Genomic DNA, 24,528 nt, shown 5'->3' with positions numbered 1-24,528 from the left:
CAGCTCCCGCTCACTTTGGTAGCATTTGTACGCACTTAGCATATCACACTGCAGGGCTGTGATCCAGGAGCCCAGCAGAGGAGGGAGACTTTATTAGTGACCTTTTGTGGGAAACCTGGTTTTAGAGACTTGGCATATTTCATGTAAGAGCATAAAGCTCCCAATTCTCAAGGACAGCCCCATGTTGTATAACCACATCTTTCTTTCTTTGCGCTCCACTCCCCTGTTCCCTACGTGACTTGCAACTTATACAAGAAACCACATACTTGGGCTTCTGTTCCTTGTGTAGCCCTGATTCATCTCCAGTGTGGGACCATGCTGGCTCCTGAATTACCAAGGGGGGAAGGGTTTACATGAATATGTCTTTAAAAGGCCAATTTGCAGCATATAGGTTGCAGGGGCTCAAATTAGGCTGCAGTAGGTATATTTGAGAGCTTGGCAAACCAGCCCTGCTAGATTTTTCTAATGTCAGTTCCCTGCAGTGTTAACAGGGGGAAGTGAACCACAAGGGAAAGCCAGCATGGCCCTGTGCAGCCACTCTGAGCACATTGCTCTGCCACCAGCCTTAGCTGAGTGCAGACTACAGAGCCAGTTAGGCTCCTAAATCCCTTCAGTGCAAGAAGCCTTCTGGAGCTTCACTCCAAGGTAGTCTACGACCGGCTGGGGAAGTAATGGCAAAGGCAGGTTGTTGTCCTTCATGTGCACAAGCCCTGGCAGAGCACAGAGGTGCATTGTGCCACAGATGTCTGACAGCTGTGTCTTTTAACTCTGGTAGCCTTTCACTGTCCCTGCCCTGCCTCTTCCTTGTCTACTTGGACGTGTTCTTCCAGCAACATTATTCAGCCATTCCTGTTTTCCCTCCTGGCTACCTGTCTAGCTTATTTCCCTTTCTCCAGTCAGCTCTAGTCCTCTTGGCAAACCATGCCTTTCTTCCCTGCTCATCCCCTGTTAGTCCCCTGCCCTCATCAGCCTCAGCCTGAGCCTGAAGATGCTGAGAGGGATGTTATTTAGAGGGGAAGGCTCAGGGTGGCAAAATGTGTTCTTAGTGCCTCACCACAACAAAAAATAGAAATCTATATATAAATAAATCATTGTGTATGTAATGTAAAATATTTTTTATATATAATATAAATTATGTAAAAATACATCTGCATTTCAGATCAGTCAGAGAGAAGTGTCCAGAGTGCAAAATTTCACCCCAAAGAGTAGACATTTGGCAAATGTCAAAATGAAGAGATTTGGGCAGTCACACTTGCTGAGCAAAGCAGGCAAAACCCTTTATGGCTCACAGGAGTCTGCCTTCCAGCAAGGCCTTTGGGAGCCCCAACACAGAGTTTTGGGGCTGGTCCGTACCTCTGCAGCAAGAAGCAGCAGCGGTGCCGAGGGAGCCAAATAAAGAGCAGGAGCGGACGTGCATGTGCCTGATCCAGTCCCAGGGAGCACCGATGCTGTGGCCACCCTTTCATCTGCCTCCCCAGCTCAAACAGGGATCTGGTTTGGCTTTTTGTGCGTGCAGTGAGCTCCCTGGACCTCCTGTTCCCACCTCAAGTGGTGCTTCCTCCCATGCGCTGCAATCTGCTGCGGCTCCTCGAAGGGGGCCAGAGACAGATGGCTTGTTTTCAGCTGATAAAGGGGCTGCCTTCAAAGGAGAAGAGAGGCGGAAGCCGTCTGGTCTGATATCTCTTTCTGGTGCTGTCAACGGGAGGCCAAGGAGACGAGCTGGAGCCGGATAGAGATCAGCTCCATTAGAAGGAGCACCAAGGGGAGACAAATTCTCCTCTAAAAACCCTCTCCTTGTGCTGCTAAATGGTGTCTGCTTGCCTTTATTTCAGACAGCTCCTGCTAAGCCCAGTTTACCTTAATATTTAAGGTATGCTCTTTTCTTTTCTCAGCCTGATATGCTACATGAAAGATAACAGCGCTGAGTATCTTCATCCGCTGTCAAGGGATGGCTGGGAATGCCACTGACATTTTGTGTGCTGCTGACTTTTAAGTTCCATGTGTTAAAATGCTAACCAGGTTTGTCACTCCCATCTGCAGTATATGGCAGCACTGGGGCTGTCGGACAACCTTGCTGACCCCAGCCCCAGCAGATAGCATGGGGCTGGCAGGCTCTCCAAGACCTAAGCTGCAACCGTGCAATAACCGAGGGAATTGGGAGCAAGCTTAGCAAATAGGGGAGATGATAAATCTGCCACTTTTGGGTATAAAAATAGATTTTTCTTCAGGGTCCTCAATTTTGTACTTTTTTCTTCAGGACTGGGAGGGCAAGAGGCATCCTTGCCCGTTGGAGACAATAATTTATAAGCCATACTTATAAAAATTAACCATTTCCCTTTAAGTCAGCTCCTGTGCCTTTGTCTCAGCTTCCCTGATCAGTCACATAATCAGGATATTTCTAATACAACGTGTCAAGGGAGAAGGCAGCCGCACAGCACTTTATCAGAGGAGAATCTGTATCCCCCCGGTTGCTAATTAGCCACGGAGACACAGGCATGGGGAGTAGGGGCAAGGCAAGCTCTTATTTTAGAAGCCCTCACAGCTTCTGTGCCCTCACAGTTCCTCGCACCAGAGCTGGAAAGCTGTGCCAAGGTAGAGAGTGACTTGAGATCTCCCTTGGCTTTCACATCCCCACTCCTCAGACGTGTTTGCCGTGCTGCTGCTCCTGCTGCTGTTTGTGGCGTTATTTCTGTCACAAGCTTGGCTAAACAGAAACTCTCTCCTCATAAATATGGAAATCTGATGATTGAGCTCTCTGTCTCTTGGGACAAGTTGAAAGCGTGCTAAAGAGAAAAAGGCTGCTGAGCAGTCAGTTTGGTGGCTTTATTTTCTGTACTAGTGGAGAAAAAACAGGATGGTTTTAATGCTGGGATCCAGTTTTGCATAATGGGCAAATGACTTCTCAGGCCATGCTCACAGCAATTTGCTGAAGACTTTGAACTGATGGCCACACTGAGCATGGCAAGATGAGGACAAGAGCTGTCCTGCCCAGGGCTACCCTTTCAAAAGCATTAGTGTTACCCACCATGATCCTGGCTGAACTACTCAGCCTGGGCTGTGGGGTCAGGAGGCAGCACTGGGTAGGTATGAAAGCATGGCCTAGGGTGGTGTCCAGCACTGAGATCCCCTCCTGTCTGCAGTGTGACAGATAAGCTTGGTGCGTGAGCCTTGAGCAGCTGCTCATCTTCTGGGTTGTGTTGGAAGAGTCTTTGGGTTTAGATTTGTTGAATATCTTTGGACGCCGCTGGGAATGCATTATTATTCCTGAGAAGTCTCTTTAAACCTCCGTCCTAGGATGGTGGGCCCTCACAGTGCTTCTTCAAGCATTTGTTTGGATCCTGCTTACAGCCTGTCTCCTTTCATTGGTTTTCTCAACATCCTTCTTTCCTGGGGCTAGAGGTAGCTTTGATCTTGGACAAATGCACAGGTATTTGCTCTTCCTTCAGCATCCTGACTACATTCAGCATCCTTCCTTCAATATCCTGACTCAGCATTTGCAGATCTTCATCTTCCCTAGAATGCAGGGTGCTGAGTCCTTGAGATTTCCATGCTGGTGACTCTAACTCTTTCCTGACCCAGTTTTGGCTGAGTACCCACGGGGAGATTCACTGATTCCCTGCTGATAGCACTTACAGCATCCATCCGTGCCCTTGATTGTGAGTGCAGGCAAAGTACAGGTGTACAAGTTCAGCACAATAGTACAAGTAGACTTGTCTGCTTGTCTACACAAGTAGACAGCAGACACCCTGCTGAGGGTGCCTTGGGTTGAAGGCAATAGACCTGGCAAACATGAAGTAGGTGTGCGATGAGAGGGCATCCTGTGGTTTTGACATGAATCCAGAGGCTAAAAAAATGCTCTGCAGTCTGCACACATTTTCATTCCAGAAATGTCTGACATTAAGCTAACACTCAGTGGGTGGCGTTGTCCACTGTGGGGGTCTCGATGACTTGAGGCCTCAGTCAGAGAACCTGCAGAGCCAGATTAGCCCTGCCATCTGGGAGATGGGAGATTTACTAGGTGCAGGAGAAAGGCAGCATCAAAAATGATTGATGGTGAAGCAGTGAACAGGACAAGCAATCAAAGAGCTCAGAATGGGATCCTGAGGCATTGGATTAAAGGTGCCAGGTGAATTCCAGGTGCAAAAAGCAAGACCTCATTCATCATACATGTATAGGAGTTGGATGCGTAAAAATCAGCCAGCTTTTTTAAACTAAAGGTCCTGACTGCTAACTGGAAAAGGACAAGTGGCCCCAGAGGAATGCTAGTAATAGCTGTGATATTGAACCACAGATTGGAGACTTTGGTCTATTGAAAGGTGCAGATGTGGAGCCATCTTAGCTTTTCCTGCTATTATTCTTACAGCCAGAGGCTTCGAAAGCTTTGTAATGTCATATTTGCTACATTGGATCCAGTCCGTAGCTTATAAAAGCTATTATCCAATTTCCAGGGTTTGGGAGGGCACTTACTTAGATCACTGGAACAAAACTCTCCTACTATTATTTGTATTGTGCTGGGATATTTTTGTCAGAATATATCATTTCTGCAATATCTACCAGAACCAGCCAACCTTTTTAGTGTTTCCTTTGGGCAGACTTTGATTTCGTCTTCCATGTACAGCTGGAACAGCCTAGGTGCATGTGGAGAGGATCTGTAAAGCATTCTGTATATGCCCAAGACCATGGCTTTTCAGCAGAGATGGCACTGCTTGTCTTGCACCTTCTCAGCCAGTTTCTCCAGACGTTGGAGTTGCCCATGGGAAGGAAGCACAGTTCCTCTGTTATGTGGGAGAGTCTCTGATTGTCTTAATTTCAGCTAGAGAACTCAACTTGCTCTTTGAAAAAAGACTTTTCCTCTTGTTGAGGCTCCTTTAAAGTCCTGAAGGAGTAAAGATGGGACACAACTTTGAACGAAGGTCTAAATACTAACTAACAAGCATGAATTCAAGTCACTACAAGATCCTGCTGTGGTCCCTTATGGGCAGCACTAGGACTATGTAGAGCATTGAAATTTTCTGTAGGATTCAGCTACAGTAGCCAAGAGCCTGAGCTCCTATCCTTGCCTTTGTCCTCCAAGTACACCCTGACTTTGTCTCTGACATGCTTCTCGATTTTCAGTCATTTTGAGGGTATCCTTCCTCATGAGTCAAGTTTTAAAGAGCAGTTGTAAAGTTGTTTGGGGGTTTCTTGAGATCGTGGTTTGGCCAGATGCCGGTTGCTAAACTGACTCTGACAATAGCTACCAAGGAATTTGTGGTGCTTCATTGCCTTAAATGCTCATATGTCTCCCAAAGCGGTACAAAAGGAAAGGTGTAATGTCCTCATATATATATCCTTTATAAGGAAGGAAATGTTTTGGTATTGAAGCATCCTGAAAGCATACCTCAGTTAATAGCTGGTTTTAAATAGTTATTGCATGCCAGCTGCCTGGCAAGGGCTTCAGGGAGTTAGGGGAGTGCAGTGTGGCATTTCTCTAATTTGCAATGTTAATGATCCAATTTAAGTAATGTAAAGTTAGCACAAGATACCAGAACTATAAAAGCACGTGTTAATAGTGATGGTTTACGTGCATGAGAAGAGCCTGGAGGGAAATACAGTCTTAAATATACTCTATCATGATTGAAAGGAAAGGACTGGGGGCTGCTTGTGCTGCTGGTTTCTTGGAGGGAAATCTAACAGAAATCGTGTAATTACTCCCTTTTTCCTTTGTCGCTCAGTTGCTTTCCCAAACCATTTGGTCTATTTACTGAACTGGTGCTTCCTCTGTTACCGTAGACTCCCTGGATTAGTCATACATCATCATCTAAAAAAACTTCCTTCCCTGTGCTGTGTACATCGGCTTTGATTAGGAAAACAGACCCTCTGAAACATCTTGTTCCCTTTCCACAGTTTATGCCTTTCTGTTGCTGCCTTTTCTCAGCTTGAATGTGGCAGTCAGGCAGACCCTTCATATCCATGGCTCCAAGGGAGCATTTCAGCACAAGCGGTGTGGCTCACACAGGCAGATTAGCACTTCTCCTCTGCTCCCATTTGAAATGAAGCAAAGATCTGAACTTACATGCCAGTGAGTTGAGCTACCCCGACAGCAGGTGTACACAGTAAAAAGTCACTTCAGTGACGCTCTGGTTCAGTTTAATTGATACGACTTGACGTCTTAATCATGCAGAAAATTGATGCTGCTGGCTTTTGAATTGCTGAAAGAAATGGCTTCAACTACCAGTTTGTCTTACAATTATAAATGAATCAGTTTCAAAATTCAGATCTTGTAGGGATATTGCAGGCCTAATTTGTTACTGCTAAGTAAGATCTGTTCAGCGGTTGCTCAGAGAAGAAGAACAGCAGTGTTGTGCATTGGCAGAGCTAGAAGAAAGTTGATAAACCGTTGTTTATGGCTTTGTTGAAACTGAGTCAGTAGCTGTCAGGATGCATTTCAGTGCATCAATTGCTGTGTCACCAGAATGCATTTATTTTCATACATTTTGATACAGGGTGGTGATGCTGAGATGAGCAGTTAGTGCTCTGGATCCAGCAGCATGCACATGTGGATATAAAATGACAACCATGTCTTCCTGGGAGCCTTCTGCTCTGGTCTCTATGTGATTCTGGAGGTCCTTGAACATGTGAGACTTAGAAAAAAGGTGGTTTTCTTCAGCTCACCCAGAGATAAGGTGAAGGCCAGCTATGGTCCTTGGCAGTAGGTAGGGGAGTTTGCAGAACCTCTCATTCCCAGGATAAACTGGTCTTCTGCCTAAATGAGTCTGCCTTAGAAGCAGGCTCCTCTTCTCTTAACACAGATGGGGGAAAGGGACCTAAAAAGATCAGAGATCTCATCACCTTGTACCAAATCTTGATCAGGCTTCTTCAAAACCAAATCAGCTCTGTTGACTTTCCTGTGTGACGAATTATTTTCTAATCTGGTCTTGCAGCAGCAGTTTCACAACTTCATCGGGCAAATGTACAGCTCCTTACCCTTACCTCTGCAGTTTGCTCTGAAATTGCCTTCCAATCCTGCTGCATTTAAAGTAATAATTTCTTACTCTGATTACAAAAAACATGAAAAAAAATATTACTCCCTTTTTCACTGTGGCAGCCCTTTCTATATCTGAATGCAGCTATTGTATCTCTCCTTAGTCTTCCCCTTTCTTCTCTGAACGACCCCATTATTCCAGTGTTCCTGTATGGTTGCAGCTTCAAGTTTTATCTATAGGACTGCTGAGGGGATTACATCTTCCATGAAATAATGAGGTCCAAAACTGTATGTTTAAGCATACAGTTGTGTTGAAGCAGAAGCCCAAAGGATGCAGAGGAGAGCATTACAGAGTCCATTGTGAGGCTTGCAAGTTCCATTCATGCCATTCATTCCCCAGTGACACTTTCCTTTCTCCTGCTGGACATGCCATTACTGACCATTGTTCGTCTGTATGGTGGATTCAGCTTCATCCACTATAAATCTGAGCTTCTCCTTTTATGCAGTTTCTTACACGGATAGATGATGCATATCTCGGTTCCCAGGGGGGATGTGGGGGGTTTAAGCACTTTATGTCCATAGATATTTGATGCCTGTATTGTAGTGATACCTGGATGCTGCAAAGGTTTGCTGTCCAGCATACTGGTGAGATGCTGCTTTTAACCACCTGTGCACATCGGACTCCCCAGTAGCGTGCAGCCTACAGCTGCCTTTCTCAGGATAACCTAGTGCAGTACAGCTTGAGGCAGAGGAAATCTGCAAAGGGCATAGGATTTTCTATTCCCAGGGCAGAGAGACTGAAGGCATAAATATTTATTAGCAGTAGCAATGTTCTTGCCTGAGAGTCTTGGATGACAACATGGGAATGATAGAAACTGCTCAGTGACCTGAATGTACCCCCTGTACTGGGGGTGCATGCGGTTTCTCACTTGTTTTCCTGCACACTAAGTCAGTCTCCCATGCACAGAACATCTATCAGTTTTCTCCAAACTTAATATTTGATGTAGAAAAGAAGCAAAATGCTTGGGCTTGTCCTTTCTTGTTAGCATTTGTTTGCAGCAAGTGAATCCACATGGGCGGCTTCAGAAAGCAGAAGTCTGCTGAGCTGCAAGCACTCACTGCAGGCTGTCACACATGTTGGTACTGAGAGTACCAGCATCTCTAAGTTAGAAGACAGCAAGCACATCATTGCTTGATAGCAGAGAGAGACAAAGGTAGCTGGATGGTATTCCTGAGCAGTCAGCTCATACTGTTTCAGTTGATGATCAGAGCAAAATCTCTGAACTATGGAGAGAAGTGGCAAGTAAAGCCCTGTATATTGTGTCTTTCCTCAGAATTAGGGGGTAAGGGCAATTGTGCCCTTCTGGTTTTTATCAAAAAGCAGAGCTGCTTTAATGATCATTGAATTTCCCACAGACAGCAAAGTGGAGAACATTTTCTTAAGGCTGTAACAGTGACTGATTTTTACACTTGGCAAGAGTGGGCTGGTACAGACATCTCAGTTTCCAATTACAGAATCATAGAATAGAATAGTCAGGGTTGGAAAGGACCTCAAGCTCACCCAGCTCCAACCCCCCTGCCATGGGCAGGGACACCTCACACTAAACCATGTCATCCAGGGCTTTGTCCAGCCTGGCTTTGAACACCGCCAGGATGTTTCTAAGGGAGCTGAAGCTCTCAGAAACTGTGTGTGTGTCCATTCTCTTCCACATGCACTGGGGTCCCAGAGGACAGATGGAAAGAAGAGGTTTATTAAGCTACTGTCCAGTGTGGGCTATTGGGAGAGGTAGGTGACAAGAGTAAAGAGGCTACTGACCTGTTGCATTAAGGCAGATGTTGTGTTTTTTGCTAAGTACTGCAAAAACAGAAGGAGGGATTTTAAAAAGGAGGAAGAATAAAAAGCCTGCTGTGTGTCATCCTCCTTAAACTCCTGATTTTGGTTTGAAGTGTTTTCAGCTTCTCTCTGTGCTCCTGTACATTGAGGATTCACAGCACTCATGCTCCATAAAGGTTCACTGCAATTAATTTCTGTTGTTCAGAAACAGCACATGGTACACACAGAGTAGGACGTGGCAGTTTAGCAGGAGAGCAGTTTTTGAGGTCCATTTTGTCAAGCCTAGAGAAAAAAACAAACTAGTAAGGAACCACCCCACCGTTTGAATGCTGTAGTTGTGCATACCCAATCAAGCTGTGAGCATGCGGGATGTGGGGAGAAAACTTTGGTTAAACGCTGGTTCCAGCCAAATATTCATAAAGTGGCCTCATTTAATGTATTTTTCCCCCTAGGAATGAAATTACAAGGAGGCCTCAGGAACAAAAAAGTCCCTTGAAAATATTAAATTTCCATCACCATTTAGACCCCCTGCAGCTACATCTCAGCACTTGCCTTTTGATTGGGAGTGTACCCCCAGCAAGCAGAGAAAAATCACATTGTCTGGCCTGGGACTGGTCTCACCACGTAGCTGAGATTTTGATGTCGGGGTCAGTGCTGAATGCATCAGCCTGGAGAGGCTTGTAAAAAATGACAAAATCACCAAGTGAATTGCAGTAGCGAAAGCCTGCAGTGAGTCTCGGTGTGCTCACAGGCATTCACAAGCAAGAGGCTAATTAGTCAAGTAAACGTTTCTCTGAGTGGATGAGATATAGAGAAAGAACCCGTTCAGTATGCACAGAAGAAAAGCGTGTTCGTGCAAAGAGGCAGCTCCAGCCGAGCTGCGTGGGAATGCTGTCATTCTCGCAGCCAGGGTTGTTACTATGGAGTCTTGTGCATTGCTGCAGAACATATATGAAGTGATGGATGGGAAATACGACAGTGCCTTGGCACTCCTGGGATGGGGATGAATACCCACTGGCACTGGGAATGCTGTCTCTGGCCCAGCTTGGTTTCCTTTTCAATACATTTTGCTCTCAGGAGAGAGCAGTCTTGTCTGTGTATGCAGTGGTGGTCACCCAGAAGCTGCTGGTGCTTTGTTATCCCTCTGTGCAAGCCATGGGTCTGCTGTGTGGCCATAACATGTTGCCCTGCAGGTCTGCTGTAGAGATGCCATGCTGCTAGGGCAGGAAAGTGTTGTTCCAAACCTTGGAGATGAATTCATGGTATGGACTGGCATTATTATGGACTCTGCTGCTGTGTCCTTCATCTGCCCCATGTCGGAAGCAGGGATGCAGTCTCCACCAGTTGCGAGGCCTCCTCTATAGGCAGTGGAGAGAGGGAGACACATCTCCAAGGGTGGATTCTTCTCCGTTTAAGATGAGTGTTAAGACATGATGGAATGAATTGCTCCTTGAAAATCATCTTTGTTTTTTTTCTGGAGTTCTAAGGATCGTTTCCTATTTGTTTGGTCTAGAGCCTAGCTTTGAGACTGCTCCAACTGAGTCCTCTGGTCCAGGACCAGAGTCCAAATCATCACAGGCACCTCAAAATATTTCTCCTCTCACTCTGTTCATGCAGATGGATGTCTAATCTCACTGGCAGGTCACCCACAAGGAAAAGCTACTGTCAGCACATCAGCTGCTGAGAAAAGTAAGGTCTGGTTTTGATTTAAAGAGTTCAAACATGATTCTAACAACATGAATCTTTGGTAGTCTGGGTGGCCAGGCTCCTTCTCTGCCATGTGAACTGCTGGTTGTGAGCTCACTTGGCTCTGAGCTGTACTGCACCATCATAGGAGGCAGTATATGGCCATCACACCATGTCCTTAACTGTAATAACTCCCATGCCTTCCTGCCGCCAGCAGATTAGGGCTCCAAGGACTTGTTTGTGTTCAGTAGCACTAAGGGAGCATCCAGCTCTTGGAGTCATGTTCCTTAAAAATGTCTATATCCTGTCTTTTCCCAGACTGTTGGATGTAAGATTCTCATCCAGGAAGCCTGCACTCAGGTGGTGCCACTTATCATCTTACACATTCCTCTTGGAGAGTTTCTAGCGTGCCTGGGAAACAGGCATGCCCTTTACATTATCTGGCTATTCCCATGAATATCCTTTCCTAGGGCCTGGATTCTGGTCTAGTTCCTACATCTGAGTGTGTTTGAGACCGATCCTGTACTTAGAGGATACCACAAGAACTGGCCTTTGGCTGAGCTGAGATATATCATAGAATAGATTCTAACACAAAAAATAAGGATGGCTGTTTCAAGTCAGATGAAAGGTCTCAGCTACCCCTATATCATATCCCCAAGAGTACAAGAACATGATGAACCTGTGGTGGTGCCTCCCTAGTTCTCTCCCTCTGTAGATCTGTGCCTATTACCTGATGGAACCTGTCATCGAGGATCTCTTCCTTGAGTGATACTAGCTACCTACAGCTCATAATTTTAATTTATAAAGTTGGGATTGTTGTTCTTTGGTGCACCACTTCATTTTTGGCTTCATTTAATTTCAGCTGCTGTGTTTTTGCCATTCAGCTGCTGTTCAGTCTGGCAAATCCAAATTTGCATACAAATATAGGTGTATGTATATGCATGCATGTCCAATTTAGTTTCTAGCTTCGTGGAGGAAAAAAGTGAACATGGTTGAAAACATTTTTAATTGTCATGGTGATGCTGAGTAGAGAGAGTTCCAACAGGTGTGAAGTTTGCTTGAAAGGACTTTAAATATTCTTAGATACTGGTAGAAGTGCTTGAATTGGTAGTTTGTCCCTCTCTGAACCCTTTGGCATGTGGTAGCAGAGACTACCTGGTTTAGGTTGTATGCAAGTAGGCATAACGGGGAGCTTTGGGTTTTGGGAGCATTTTAGTGACAAAGAAGGATGCTGTGCTGCTGAGAGATAACTGAAATTAAATCTCCACAGTTAGCCATGAAAGCGATTCAGTATTGGAAATACGTGCATCTTTATTCTTCTCCCAAGGGGACCAGAGATTGAATTCTCCCACTCATTCAGTCCTCATTCCTTCTGAGCTGGACTTTCACAAAGAGCTGGTCACAAACTTTTTAGTTTTAATCATGAGGTTGACTGGTCCACCTGGGACTCGGCTGAAACTGTAAATGCACGTCGTGCAACACCCCAGAGTCATCAAGTGAAAATGGTTTGGGACGGTTGCCAACCCAGGCTGAATTTGAACTGGTGACCCACCCTCCACATTATATTCCCAGTATCATCCATCATGTAAGTCTGATGTTGAAATCTGGCTTTTCCAGAGGTACTTTTAGCATACTAAATGTGCTTCCAAAGTCCTGTGGTTTGCCTCTGGGTTTCAGCCATTCAAAACACTGGCATGTTCTTTGTTCATTCTGAATGCGGGTGGGGATGGACTTGCCTAACAGCAAGTTAGAGAAGAGACTGCATAACTTTTAGCTAAACCATTCTGTTTTGTTTCCTTTTGTCTTTCAACAGGATCCAACAGCTGCATCTATTTCGGACAGAGATTGTGATACGAGGGAGGGAGAGACTGTAGCCATGAACTATAAGCCGTCCCCACTTCAAGTGAAATTAGGTGAGTCTGCTGATGGAAAGTGAAAAGGCTGAATAGAAGGTCTGAAATACAATGAGGTACTCATGGGATCGTATGCAGATCTCCACATATGTGGCTGAGCAAGCCAGCTTGGATCAAACAACTCTCAGAGCAGTTTTATCATTGTGATTCTGCTGCTGAGGGAACTGACCTACAAACATGTAAGGACCCTGTACCTTGGGCTGTGGTAGAGGAAGAAAGCTATTCCTTGAAAGGAAGACATAGCTTTTTAAACCCACAGATTTTTATCAAGCTAAGATCAAGGCTTGGCCAGATAAAGAATGTAGATAATATAGAGGGACTGTAAAAAAGGAGAGAAGACAGAATAACTGCAAACAAAAGGGAAGGGATCAGAGACTCGGGCCACTATCAGAAAAAGATAGAGCTGTGTTACTATGAGATGGAGGACTTGTAGGTCTGTAAAGGTTCACATACCTCATTCTACTTCTGAGCAATATTTTTTAAGTCCTGGAAGCAGAATCATCCAGTGAGCACAATACACTGCTTCCTTGCAAGGCTAACGCTTACAGGAGGACAGCAGTCCATACATGGCTGTTCTGCCTCCAAAACCTGGGCCACTGTTGTGCCACAGAGCCTCAAGAACCTGATGAAGGAACAGTGTGCTTTTTGCTTAGAATGTGGATATAAAATAGAATCTTAAATCTGAAAAATTTTGCAGTGGGATCAGGAAGCAGTCCCCTGGTTGTCCTTCACATCAGCACAAATGACATTGAGAGGATGCTGCTGGAGCTTATTGAGGGTGACTGTGCCACGTTGGGAAGGCTTTCAAAGAAGTGGGGTTCCCACATGTTCAGTGGAATAATTTTGGCCCCTACCGAATGAGTGATAGGGAAGGTTATCAGGCAGCTAAGGTTTGAAAAAGACTGGTGGAAGTTTGGGCCTTGGTGTGTGATTATGAAGAGATGTTCTCAACAGATAGGTTTTACCCAAGCACCTGCAATACCACTGCAGACACTAGTGTTGGCCTCATTTTTAAGAGCAGCCTTAAAGAAACACCAGGAAAAGGCTGGGAAACACTTGGGAAATCTCAAGGCTCTGCCTGAGTATGTGGTAAATGAAACAGTCAAACAAATGTGGTCATAGCAGTGCAGAAAGGAATGTCACAGAGTAGACCCATAGACAGCAAAGGAAGATACAGTAGTTGAACTGGCAAGATCTTTCTACACGTGTGACTGGGAAGGAGAAGACAGAAAGTTGAATATGCAAATGCAGCAAGAGTATGCAGCAGAGAGAAGGACCTTGAGCTACTCATATAGGTATGAGCAAGTGTACTGGGACAAGAAGACCTGTCCTGCAGTTGCAGTCATGAATACTCTAAAGCCAGTGGCTGCTTCTCAGGAAAAGGCAGGGAGCAGCACTATGTGTTATTGACAGCACCAGTCACAGTTTGGTTAAGGATTATCACTGCCAGCATACCGTATGCCACCAGGATCCTTTTTCACTGCCAAGAGAGTTCTGTAATGTTCTTAGAATGATAATTACTACTGCAATAGTTGTTTTAGGTAATTTAACATCAAGAATCAAGTTGGAGAGCAATTGATTCTATTATTGGTAAGTCTGAGATAGTCTTGCATTTGTAGGCAGTAAAAATACCCTCCAGAGATTTGCTGACATGACTTGGCTTTAGTAAGTGATGAGGACATTATAGGTGATCTGATCATGGGAAATAGATTTGGATTCAGAGTTAACAAGTTCAACCATGCAAATTAAATGAAAAAGTAATTTGAGGTAGATCTCTAAGTGTTTAAGCAAAGCCAGTAGTTTGAGAAACCCAGGAACTTAAAACACATCAGATTATGTTTTTTGAGAGGGAGAAATTATCAGATGAAAGGACATTGCTAATGGAGTGTTTATTAATGACTTTGACATAAAATGCATGAATCTGCAAAGAAAATTTAGTCATAGCATATTTGGGAGACAAAAGTACAACAAAGACTATGAAATACCACAGAGGAAACATGAAAACTGGAATAATAGAAATGAGAAAAATATGACAGTCTGATGTAAACTGGAATTTAGCAACTGGAGGTGACTAAGAAGAAGCCTGTTACATTAGCTGAATGCAAGACAACTGTTTATTACAATGGACTAATACATGAAAATATGCCACAGTTACATAGCTTACCATATTTTTCCCAAGATCAAATACAACAGAATGATTAGTCTTTCTTCCAGAACTTCTGCTTTTCCACACAGGGAAGATTTTATTTCACTTATCCACTGCTGAATGCTGCTATTCATCAATAGAGAGGCAAAAGGAGGTATTGGAAGAGTCTGAACACTTTTTGCTGTAGATAGAGGTGTAGTATTGCCAGGACCTCATTTCCAGCTAGTGATCCTGCCTGGTTTACCCTCAATGCAGACCACTATATACTCATAGAATCATAGAATAGTTAGGGTTGGAAAGGACCTTAGGATCATCTACTTCCAACCCCCCTGCCATGGGCAGGGACACCTCACACTAAACCATGTCACCCAAGGCTCTGTCCAGCCTGGCCTTCAAGACCACCAGGGATGGAGCATTCACAACTTCCCTGGGCAACCCATTCCAGTGCCTCACCACCCTTACAGTAAAAAACTTCCTCCTTATATCCAATCTAAACTTCCCCTGTTTAAGTTTGAACCTGTTACTCCTTGTCCTGTCAGTACAGTCTCTGATGAAGAGTCCCTCTCCAGCATCCTTGTAGGCCCCCTTCAGACACTGGAAGGCTTCTCTGAGGTCTCCACACAGCCTTCTCTTCTCCAGGCTTCTCATGAAGGTAATAGTGGGAGAAACCTACATGGTTAAGAGGAATTGTCTTGCAAGGCTGCCAAATATCATCTTGTCTTGTCTCCAGAGAGAAATCTGCTCAAACATCTCCCTCTCTGCCTGTGGAGACAGCATGTCTCTATAATTAGGTGAACACATATCTAGTAGCATTTGGACTGACACTCTACTCTTAGCCATACTCAGATAAACTCTGAATTACCTGTGGCAAAATGAGACTGACGGTATTGTCGGTAGCCAGTGTAGCGTGCTTTTAATCCACATCAGCTCTTGCTGCTGTTATTCTTAAAATCTGCCCAGCCTTTACAATTTGCAAGCAGTTTAATGGTTCACCTCTCCTAGCTCTGGCCCCTGTTCCTCCAAATAGACTTTTTTGTCTCTTCTGCATTAAACTTGTCAGGATTTGGGTTGTTTTTTTAATCTCTTTAAAGCTAGAAAAAGTTAAAATAATACATAAATGTTTGATAGCTTAACTGGCGGAGCCATTGTTTGGGATGGTAGCAACTAGGGTTTTAATCCTATTGTGGATTTTCCATATGGGTAGTGGCATTTTTCACTGTTAAATCAGAATCAATTGTTCAAATGTCAAATGCTCGGACGGAAGGTTGATAAATGTCATTTTTCAGTCCATGAAGATTCATATATAAATCTGTCACATGTGCTTGCTGGAAGCTTGGTTCAAGTGAGCTCAGTTAAATACCAACCCAGCATGAATACAACTTTTGCTTCCAGAGGCTGCAGTGATTGAAGTGTGACAGAAGGAATTTGCTGTGCTGCATGCATGGAACACAGATTCATCCTACTGCTCGAATGGTCTTTTCCTCTGTTGTTTCTCCCCCTCTGAATAAATACATTTGGCCATGTGTTTGCTTTGGGGGTCACTTAGATACAAGAAAAACTTTGCAGGTGACATATTTCTAGTGAATTCCTAAGGATTACACCTGGGTTATAAATGAACCAGTAAAACATTCAGCTTGCTGCTGGGAACACAACAAAAAAGAGGAAAGCTTCACACTAAGTGGAAATAACATCTCCCAGTTCGTGTAGTTTATCATCCTAAACCTTTATTGATATTATGTCCATATTAATTATGTATTTCTTACTTTTCTAACACTCCCATTTCATCTTTCTGTCAGGAACTGCTTCTTTCTGTCTTTAAAATCACTTGATAAGGAGGGTCCTGGCACAGGCGAGAGAAGGAGGGAAGTCTGGGTATACATTAGTGCTTAGTGTGGATGTCTCCAGCACATCCTTATTAGGAGGCATGTCCAGATGGAGCATATACCACAAGCTTTGTGAAAACAGAAGAGAGTTGTGATAAGGCGAGATGTAGGAACAGAATAATCCCCAAGTGTAAGTCTCAGGGGCACCATATCCACCAGAATGCAATGGATCCTCCTGGGATCCCCAGGAGATGAGATATTATTTTAATGAAGCTTATGCCATCTGTTTTTCTATTTTGCATTTTTAATTTCTCTTCCCTGTGCTGAAATCCCCATGCAGACTGTCTGTCTGTCTTATCCAGCAATCAGTGACATTATAGATTGTGTTAAAACAGAATGGGCAATGTGGCAATTGGTTGGAGTGCTGCAGAACAAGCTACGGTGGCGATGAGGGTTTGTGGCAGTGGCATTTTCATCACACCAGGAACTTGGCTGTAAACCCTAACTACCGTTTTGTTCCCCTCCAAGCTTAGATCTCATGCTGGTACTTAGCTTGCCAAAAATACCAGAAAACACAGTGGCTGATTCTGGTCAACCCCATAAGGAGAAGCAAGTGTCATAAAGTTGCTTTTAGTGTCAGGTGCTGTGGATCAAGTATATAATCAATCCACCAGCCTAAACAGGAAGTTTCCTTGCTTCAAGAGGCAGGAAGCTATTGTAACACTAACAGAGGAGAGCTATTTCACTAATTAATAGGGTATGAACACATTCCTCCTGCCAGCTGCATTGTAGGATGTTGCTTTTTTTCTCTAGGAGACACGGTGCAGGTCAGCCACAGCCCAACTACTACTGGGAAGGAAATTCGATTCACCAGGAGCCTCAACCTGTTGCAGGGGTGAGCGTAAAAGCCTCTTGAGTCACCCCAGTCTGGCCTTTTGGCTTTTTGTATAGCAAGAAGGGGATGAGAGCAAGTTAGTGGCCATAGTAGTGTCTGAGCCAAGCAGATGGCGCAGGGAGAGGTGAAGGAAGTCTTGTTATTGACTTAATCTCTTCTGCATCCAACCTGTAGCTGTGCCTGGGATTGCTCCGACCCAGGTGTAGGACCTTGCACTTGGCATAGTTAAACTTCATGAGATTGGCATCAGCCCACCTCACAAGCGTGTCGAGGTCCCTCTGGATGGCATTCCTTCCCTCCAGGGTATCAACCGAACCACACAGCTTGGTGGCATCGGCAAACTTGCTGAGGGCGCACTCAATCCCACTGGCCATGTCACAGACAAAGGTGTTGAACAAGACCGGTCCCAACCCCGATCCCTGAGGGACACCACTCGTTACTGGTCTCCAGCCGGACATTGAGCCATTGACCACAACTCTTTGTGTGCGGCCATCCAGCCAGTTCTTTATCCACCGAGTGGTCCATCCATCAAATTGATGTCGCTCCAGTTTAGAGACAAGGATGTTGTGTGGGACAGTGTAGAACACTTTGTGCAAGTCCAGGTCGATTGACATCAACTTCTCTGCCCTGTCCATCACTTCTATAGCTCCGTCATAGAAGGCCACCAGATTGGACAGGAAATGTAGCATGTTGTTCTCTGGCATGCTTGATTTGGACAAAACTGAGAATCTGATTTATGTCTGTGTCCTGTCTTGGTGGAGACTGAAGTGGACAGAGGAGATAATCAATTTAGAGACAGAGGCTGATGACAAATCTGTGGTATTAGCTTCTACCCTCCAGCCTGCTGCTGGAAAGTGGAGACTGAAGTGGACAGAGGAGAGAATTGTTTTAGAGACAGAGGCTGGTGACAAATCTATGGTGTTAGTTTCTACCTTGCAGCCTGCTGCTGTGTATTCATGGCAGATATTGAATTGCTGTACAATCAGGGAGGAGTAGTACTGGGAATATCATTCAATGAGCTGAGAACTACAAAGACCTCAGGGTTCAACATAACAAAATTGGTGCCTTCATGGTTGAAACTTTACAGATGGTCTCTAATCCTGGTAAAGAACAGAATGCCTTTATCTCCCCATGTGGCTCATGAGACTGATCTTTCAGTTGATGTGGTTGTTTAACCCCTCTCCTAGGGTTGGGTGTGGGTTCAGAGCTTGTTCTAAAGCATCTCCATTGAAAAACTTAAACAGGTTCAAACTTGAACAGGGGAAGTTTAGATTGGATATAAGGAGGAAGTTCTTTACTGTAAGGGTGGTGAGGCACTGGAATGGGTTGCCCAGGGAAGTTGTGAATGCTCCATCCCTGGCAGTGTTCAAGGCCAGGTTGGACAGAGCCTTGGGTGACATGGTTTAGTGTGAGGTGTCCCTGCCCATGGCAGAGGGGTTGGAACTGGATGATCTTAAGGTCCTTTCCAGTCGTAACTATTCTATTATTCTGTGGTAAAATCCACAAAGCACACAGCAGAGCATCCTATCCCAGAGCTGGTCAGAAGAATGCCTCGCTCAGAAATCCCATTCCAGGGCTGCTCTTGCAGCAGATCAAGATGAAAAAACTGGCACTGGGAGATGCAGCCCGACCCCCAGACTTCTAAACTTTTCACACAGAAGACAGACTAGTAAAGGGAGGTTGTAGGAGGCTGGACAAATCAATGCCATTAGTGTATCCTTGTCAGTACCTCAAGTACTGGCTATTCCCAGTTGCGTTTCTATAACAAGGCGATTAATGCTAATTAGCTATAGCATCTGTTGTTTCTGGGAAGAAGCTCTGAAGGTAAATTAGGGATACGTTTTATAAAAAAGCTTCCACTCTTGAGCTGGGTCCCCAGGTTCCACCTCTGTTGACAAAACTGCAGATTTCCATACCCGTAACTGTTTACATGGCGACCTCAAGTGACATCATTGCCTTAAGTGCACAGAGCTGTGTTCGTCCCCTAGGAGCACCCAGTTCCTTGAACACTGTCTGTATTTCGTATGGGGGGGAGGTGGATGGTAGTGTGGAAGCCAGAGTGCAGTGGCAGTGTAGCACTGCTATTGATTTTCTTCATGAAGGTGGAAGCATAGCCTACCACTCAGAGGCCTCCTGAGGCTTGGGAGGAATTTATTTAAACATTATTTCATGTGTTATTACTCTTCCCATTTATAATAGCAATTGTGTACACAATTTATTGAAGCATCCTTCCTGTAGGGCATCTCCAGGGTCTTTTTGGAGGGGATGAGAGAATGAACAGTTGCATCACATTAAGGGCAGTAGAGCTGTCTGCAGACAGAACAGCAAAGATGAGGGCAGGAAAACAGTTGTGGCAGGCATATTATTGCAGGTCAGTTAGAGGAGAAATAGAAGGGCAGAAAGGAAGAGGCGTGTGAGACACTGTAGCTGACACAGACTTGGGTAAACAGTAAAGCCATTAAGAGAAACTGGAAGAGAGCAATTCACTGGAGTTCAGCAGAGTGCTCTGGGAAGGAGGGAGTATGTTAGTGGGTGAGACAGAAGGAAGGGAGGTGCCAGTCAGCAAATCCCAGGAGCAGAGCCTAAGTACATGAATATGAGCATGATGTGGCATGGTGTTCACCAAATGAGCGTGCTATTTCTGTCACTACAGTTTGCTTGGCACCTCAGCAGTATTTTACTGGTCTTTCCCATTCATCCATCAGCATATGTGCACCTCTCCCATGACATGTTAGGGGGAACCCACAGACTTAGCAAGCCAGTAGACACACATCTTGTGTTGTCCACATCACTCTTGGCTAATACACATTCAGATAAGAGGTCATAAAGGAGGAAGCTTTAAGTTAGCTGAATAATTTTGTTGGGCATTATAGACTTATAGAACAGTTAGGGTTGGAAAGGACCTTAAGATCATTTAGTTCCAACCCCCTGCCATGGGCAGGGACACCTCGCACTAAGCCATGTCACCCAAGACTCCATCTGACCTGGCCTTGAACACTGCCAGGGATGGAGCATTCACAGCTTCCTTGGGCAACGCATTCCACTGGCTCACCACCCTCACAATAAAGAACTTCTTCCATATATCTAACCTGAACTTCCCCTGTTTAAGTTTGAACCCAAACTTAAACTTATCTGGCCATCCTTTAGCCACTCCAGCTTTTTACAGTGCCTACAGGTATGATGGTCCAGGAAAGAGCTAACCCTGAAGATCCACTTCTACACAAATTGTTTTACTTTGTAATGAGAATAGGCCAAAGCATCTGCTGTCTGAATGGGTTTTTTTGCCTGAAGCAGCAGACCAGAGCTCCAGATCACAGGTTTTCTTTGTCCTGACCCACCATAATATGCCACCTTTCATAGGAGAAGCAGCTCAGAGGTTGTGAGGCAAAACAAATAGAGTAGATTATTGAAATTCTCTGATAGAAGGAAGGAAAAATTCAGTAATTAAAGTAGTGATGAGAATAAAAACTACCTGGTCTAGCAAAGCCTAACCCCAGCAGGCAGCACTGCAGCAGTGATAGGTTGATGGTCTGTTCAGAAGTCTCATTATACTTTCATCATTGTTCTCTATCAAGTACTTAGAAAACTGGTTTAAAGGAGGGTGATGACCAAAAGGTGATCTTCACCTTGTTCCTGAAATTAAAAAGTCTTAACACCAGCTGAGTTAACAAGTCTGCCTGCTCAGGTGTTGGCATCTTTGACAAAACAGCACAGAAAATGGCACTAGTACTCTTTCCTGGCTTCTCAGAGCCCTGTGTCCTTAAATGTAGGTTCAGCCTGATCCTCTGGCCCACTGCAGGGGAATATTTCCCTGATTCTGAATTATGCAGGATTTACTATTTCTGTATTCCTTTTGATGTCTCCATAGGTAGATGAGTTTAGGCATTGCACTCAATGGAAGCAAGCAGAGCCCAGTGTAATTAATGTAAACTGGCTCCAGAGCAGATCACAGCATCTGTGGACAGTACTGGATGATAATATTTTTTAATGTGTTTGATTCATTAATGATGAGCCTTAAATTGTACCTGGTGGTTAATTGAATTTGTTCTGACTGTTCAGTGACATGGGCTTGTCCTTTGTCTTTTCTGTGCTGCACACTCAGCTCTTAGCCAGGAAAGGTTACTGTCTGCTTATTGAGTGTTGGAGCTAAAGTGCTCCATCAGCAGATAAGGCTCTGTTAAATAGAAATAATACACAGAGTTTTGCTGGTATAGGAAGTTCACTGCAGTTCTTGTTTATCCACTATCCTTACATACAGAGCATGCTCACAGCACCCTGTTAAACATCATGTTGCTTTTCTGAGATCTTAAAGGATCCTTTGGAGCTCAGAAAAACACATAAACGTGGGTGTGCCACAACAGGGGAGCAGAACAGATGAGGCGGTCCTCAATAGCATGTGTCCTGTCAGTATCAGGGTCCTGGTTAGGTGGGGGTACTGTTGTGGTCTTGGATGCAGAACTCAGCTGAGCATGACCAGAAAAACACCCAAGGAGCCCTTCTCCCTCTGAACCCAGGGACAGTCATGGCTCCAAGTATAGCTGACAGCATTACTGGCAGACAGAGTCACCTGCATGGCCAAGCTCTTAATGTGGCAGTTAGGGAGATGTCCTACATGAAATGGTGAGGAGGAAGGATGGAAGCAGCAGTAACAAACTAAGCACAATTTTTGCCCAGTTAGTAACTGTCAGACTTCATCATATCCATCATTTTTGGTTCAGAGGCCTGGGGAGGAGCAATTCCCAAAAGCAGGGGACAGCACAGAAGAAACCACAAAGGTTTCATGGACTGAGCACTGACTGAAGGAGGTCATGCAGCAATATGGACCTATGCTGGGCACATGCAAAAGAGGCTGTTGCCTTGATTAGCAGACATTAGAAGCAACTCTACTGCAAATTCATCTGTTCTCAGTTTGTCAACTTGGGGTCAGGGATACCACCAGCCTCTTACACCAACCAAACAACTGCTTTATGGAGTTTCAGGACCAGGAATTAAGCTGCAGTGCAGGTGATGGGACTAGCTGTGCAAAGAGGTGTCTGGATCTGTGAGTCTTGGCTGGGATTAAGAGAGAGCTTTGCCTGTTCCCTGACAGTCGCTTCACTCCTGGCAGTGACAAGGTAGTGGCTTCTCCAGGGAAGACCACAGCCCATACTAGTCACTGCCTTTGGGCTCTGCTGTGTGCAGCACCTCTGGCACTTCTCCTCCTTGTCTTTCAAACCTTAAACTTTCAGCATTTCTCTTCTTCTGTTCTGGTTGGCAGTCATTCTCTATAAAACAGGTCACACCGAAGGAAAATAAAACTGGTTTTATAGATACCATATATTTACCAAGACAAGGTTTTATTTAAGAAGTTGTAAAGTCACAGCAGTAATTGAACAGACTAATCCCATTTCTCCAGTTGTTAAACATAACTATCATTCAAAAAGCTTTAATTACTGCTTGAATCGTGGCTGAAAAGCTTGTGCTGGGGGTAAGCATTTATTGCATCGTCATGGAAATGAGATGTTGTGGTCTGGTGCTGTGCAAAATAGCTGCAGTTTTGAATCTTCTTCCAGAAGGAGAATTGGGAATTGTTCATCAGATTTTAAAACATTTGAGCATTCCCCACAGCCTTTTTCCAAACTGACCTAAAGAAAAAGCATGCCCCATAAACATTTGCATCCTCTCTCTGGGTCCAGTTACAAGGGGAGAGGAAGGGAAACAAGTACTTTCTTGGCAGGTAGATCTGAATCTTCATATATTTGCTCAAAGTATCATCTCCAGCTTCTCCTGTGTAGCCATTGCAATCCATTCATCTCTACCTCCAGCCTCAGCACAGTATAAGTAGCAGATTCCTGTCCTCTCCACTCTGCTTTGCAAATTGCTCCTTTTCCAGGCTTCCTCCCACTTTCCGTATCAGTGAAGTCATCTATCATCCCTTCCCCTCCCTGTTCACTGCTTACCTTGAGAAGAGCTTGAAATGATTCAGCCTAAGCTGATGCAAATGGGGAACTGTACTGTAGAGTACCACTGTTTATAGCACAATAAAGTAAATTCTCTATGGGGTTTTAAGGCAATTCTACTGTAAACCCAAAACTATCATGTTATGTTTGCTGTAACTTTGAGGTTTTCTACCTTCTGCTCTAAATGCAAGACACTACCCAGTTTTTACAGGCAATCTACATGTTCTCTTCTTTGCTCCCTGCTATGAAATTGGTACAATCAAGTCAGCAATTACTGATGTCTTTTGGAGGAATGATGCAGTTCTCCTGTCCAGCACATGAGCCATGAGTAAACATGGCTATGAGAATGAAGTTTAATCACATCAGGTGTTTCAGAGCTGCAGGTTGCTGGCAGCCCCTTCACTGCAGTGCACCTCCTAAGTAACATCAGCCACTCCATTCCTGAAAATAGCCCCTCTATCCCCCATCATTACCCAGCCCAAAACTAAGAGCAGATTTTCAGAACAGAAAGATTTCCTATGCTTTATTTTAAATACTGGTTGTTGGACTAGGGGCTTGAGAAAAGAGATGAATAGTACAAGTGAGACAATTGTACTTTGTATAAGTTAATCTGAGAAGCCGTCTTTGACATACTAAATAACACTGTGCTAAAAATATATCTTGAACAAGGCTAGCATATTTAATATTTAAAATGATGCTGTTGGCATGGGTAGTTTGAATCCAGAATAGAGGCCACTTTTAAAATTAAGGTTTTTTTTTCAGGTTTTACTTACAATTTTCAAAGAAAAAACAAGTATCTTGGGCTTAAAAACTCCCTAGTAAACCCTAGCACTATTTTTTAATTACTTGTAATTTCACTAAAAGAATACGTAATTGGTCACAAAATAGCTGTGCCTCTTTGAGCTCCTTATTTTCAGCCAGAACATGGATGATGCAAGTTAAATTCCTTTTTTCTGCCTGAATGCTTTAACCACCAAGACAAAATGTGGCTTTACACAGCCTCTGATCTGTGGGGCAGGGGGTGAAGCAAAATGTGAAAGCAAATCTTCAACATAGTTTTTTCTGTGCAGGCAGATGTTATGTTTTTAGTTCCTCTCAGCTCACGTAGCTGACTCGCTTCTGCCTATGTGCTGAAGTGCTACAATACATGACAGTCCTTGAATCTGGCTTTAGGTTCTTTGGACAGTCCCTTGGGTATTTCTCTTCATGGAATGAGGATGACCAATAACACAAGGAGGTGATCTCAGCTCCTTTGTTACCAGCGTTCTTCTTTCTATCTGCAATTAAACATCCATGGGTACCTGCGAATTTCCACCTCCATAGAAAGC

General features: G+C 44.4%; 1 protein-coding gene across 3 annotated transcripts in view; it reads left to right on the top strand.

Moving 5' to 3' along the window:
* Window positions 1-24,528, top strand: part of FAM219A (family with sequence similarity 219 member A) — a 90,323-nt gene that overhangs the window by 37,621 nt on the left and 28,174 nt on the right. For all 3 annotated transcript variants that reach the window (XM_062620383.1, XM_062620382.1, XM_062620381.1), the window contains exon 2: window positions 12,298-12,397. In XM_062620383.1, coding sequence (XP_062476367.1) covers window positions 12,298-12,397 — 100 coding nt within the window. The remainder of the gene's footprint in view (window positions 1-12,297; window positions 12,398-24,528) is intronic.

The sequence above is a fragment of the Pezoporus occidentalis genome, unplaced genomic scaffold (genome assembly GCF_034315485.1).
Source record: "Pezoporus occidentalis ecotype Australia unplaced genomic scaffold, CSIRO_AGI_Poc_V1 ctg220, whole genome shotgun sequence".
In the NCBI taxonomy this organism is placed as follows: domain Eukaryota; kingdom Metazoa; phylum Chordata; class Aves; order Psittaciformes; family Psittacidae; genus Pezoporus; species Pezoporus occidentalis.
This window is presented reverse-complemented; position numbering and strand designations above follow the sequence as displayed.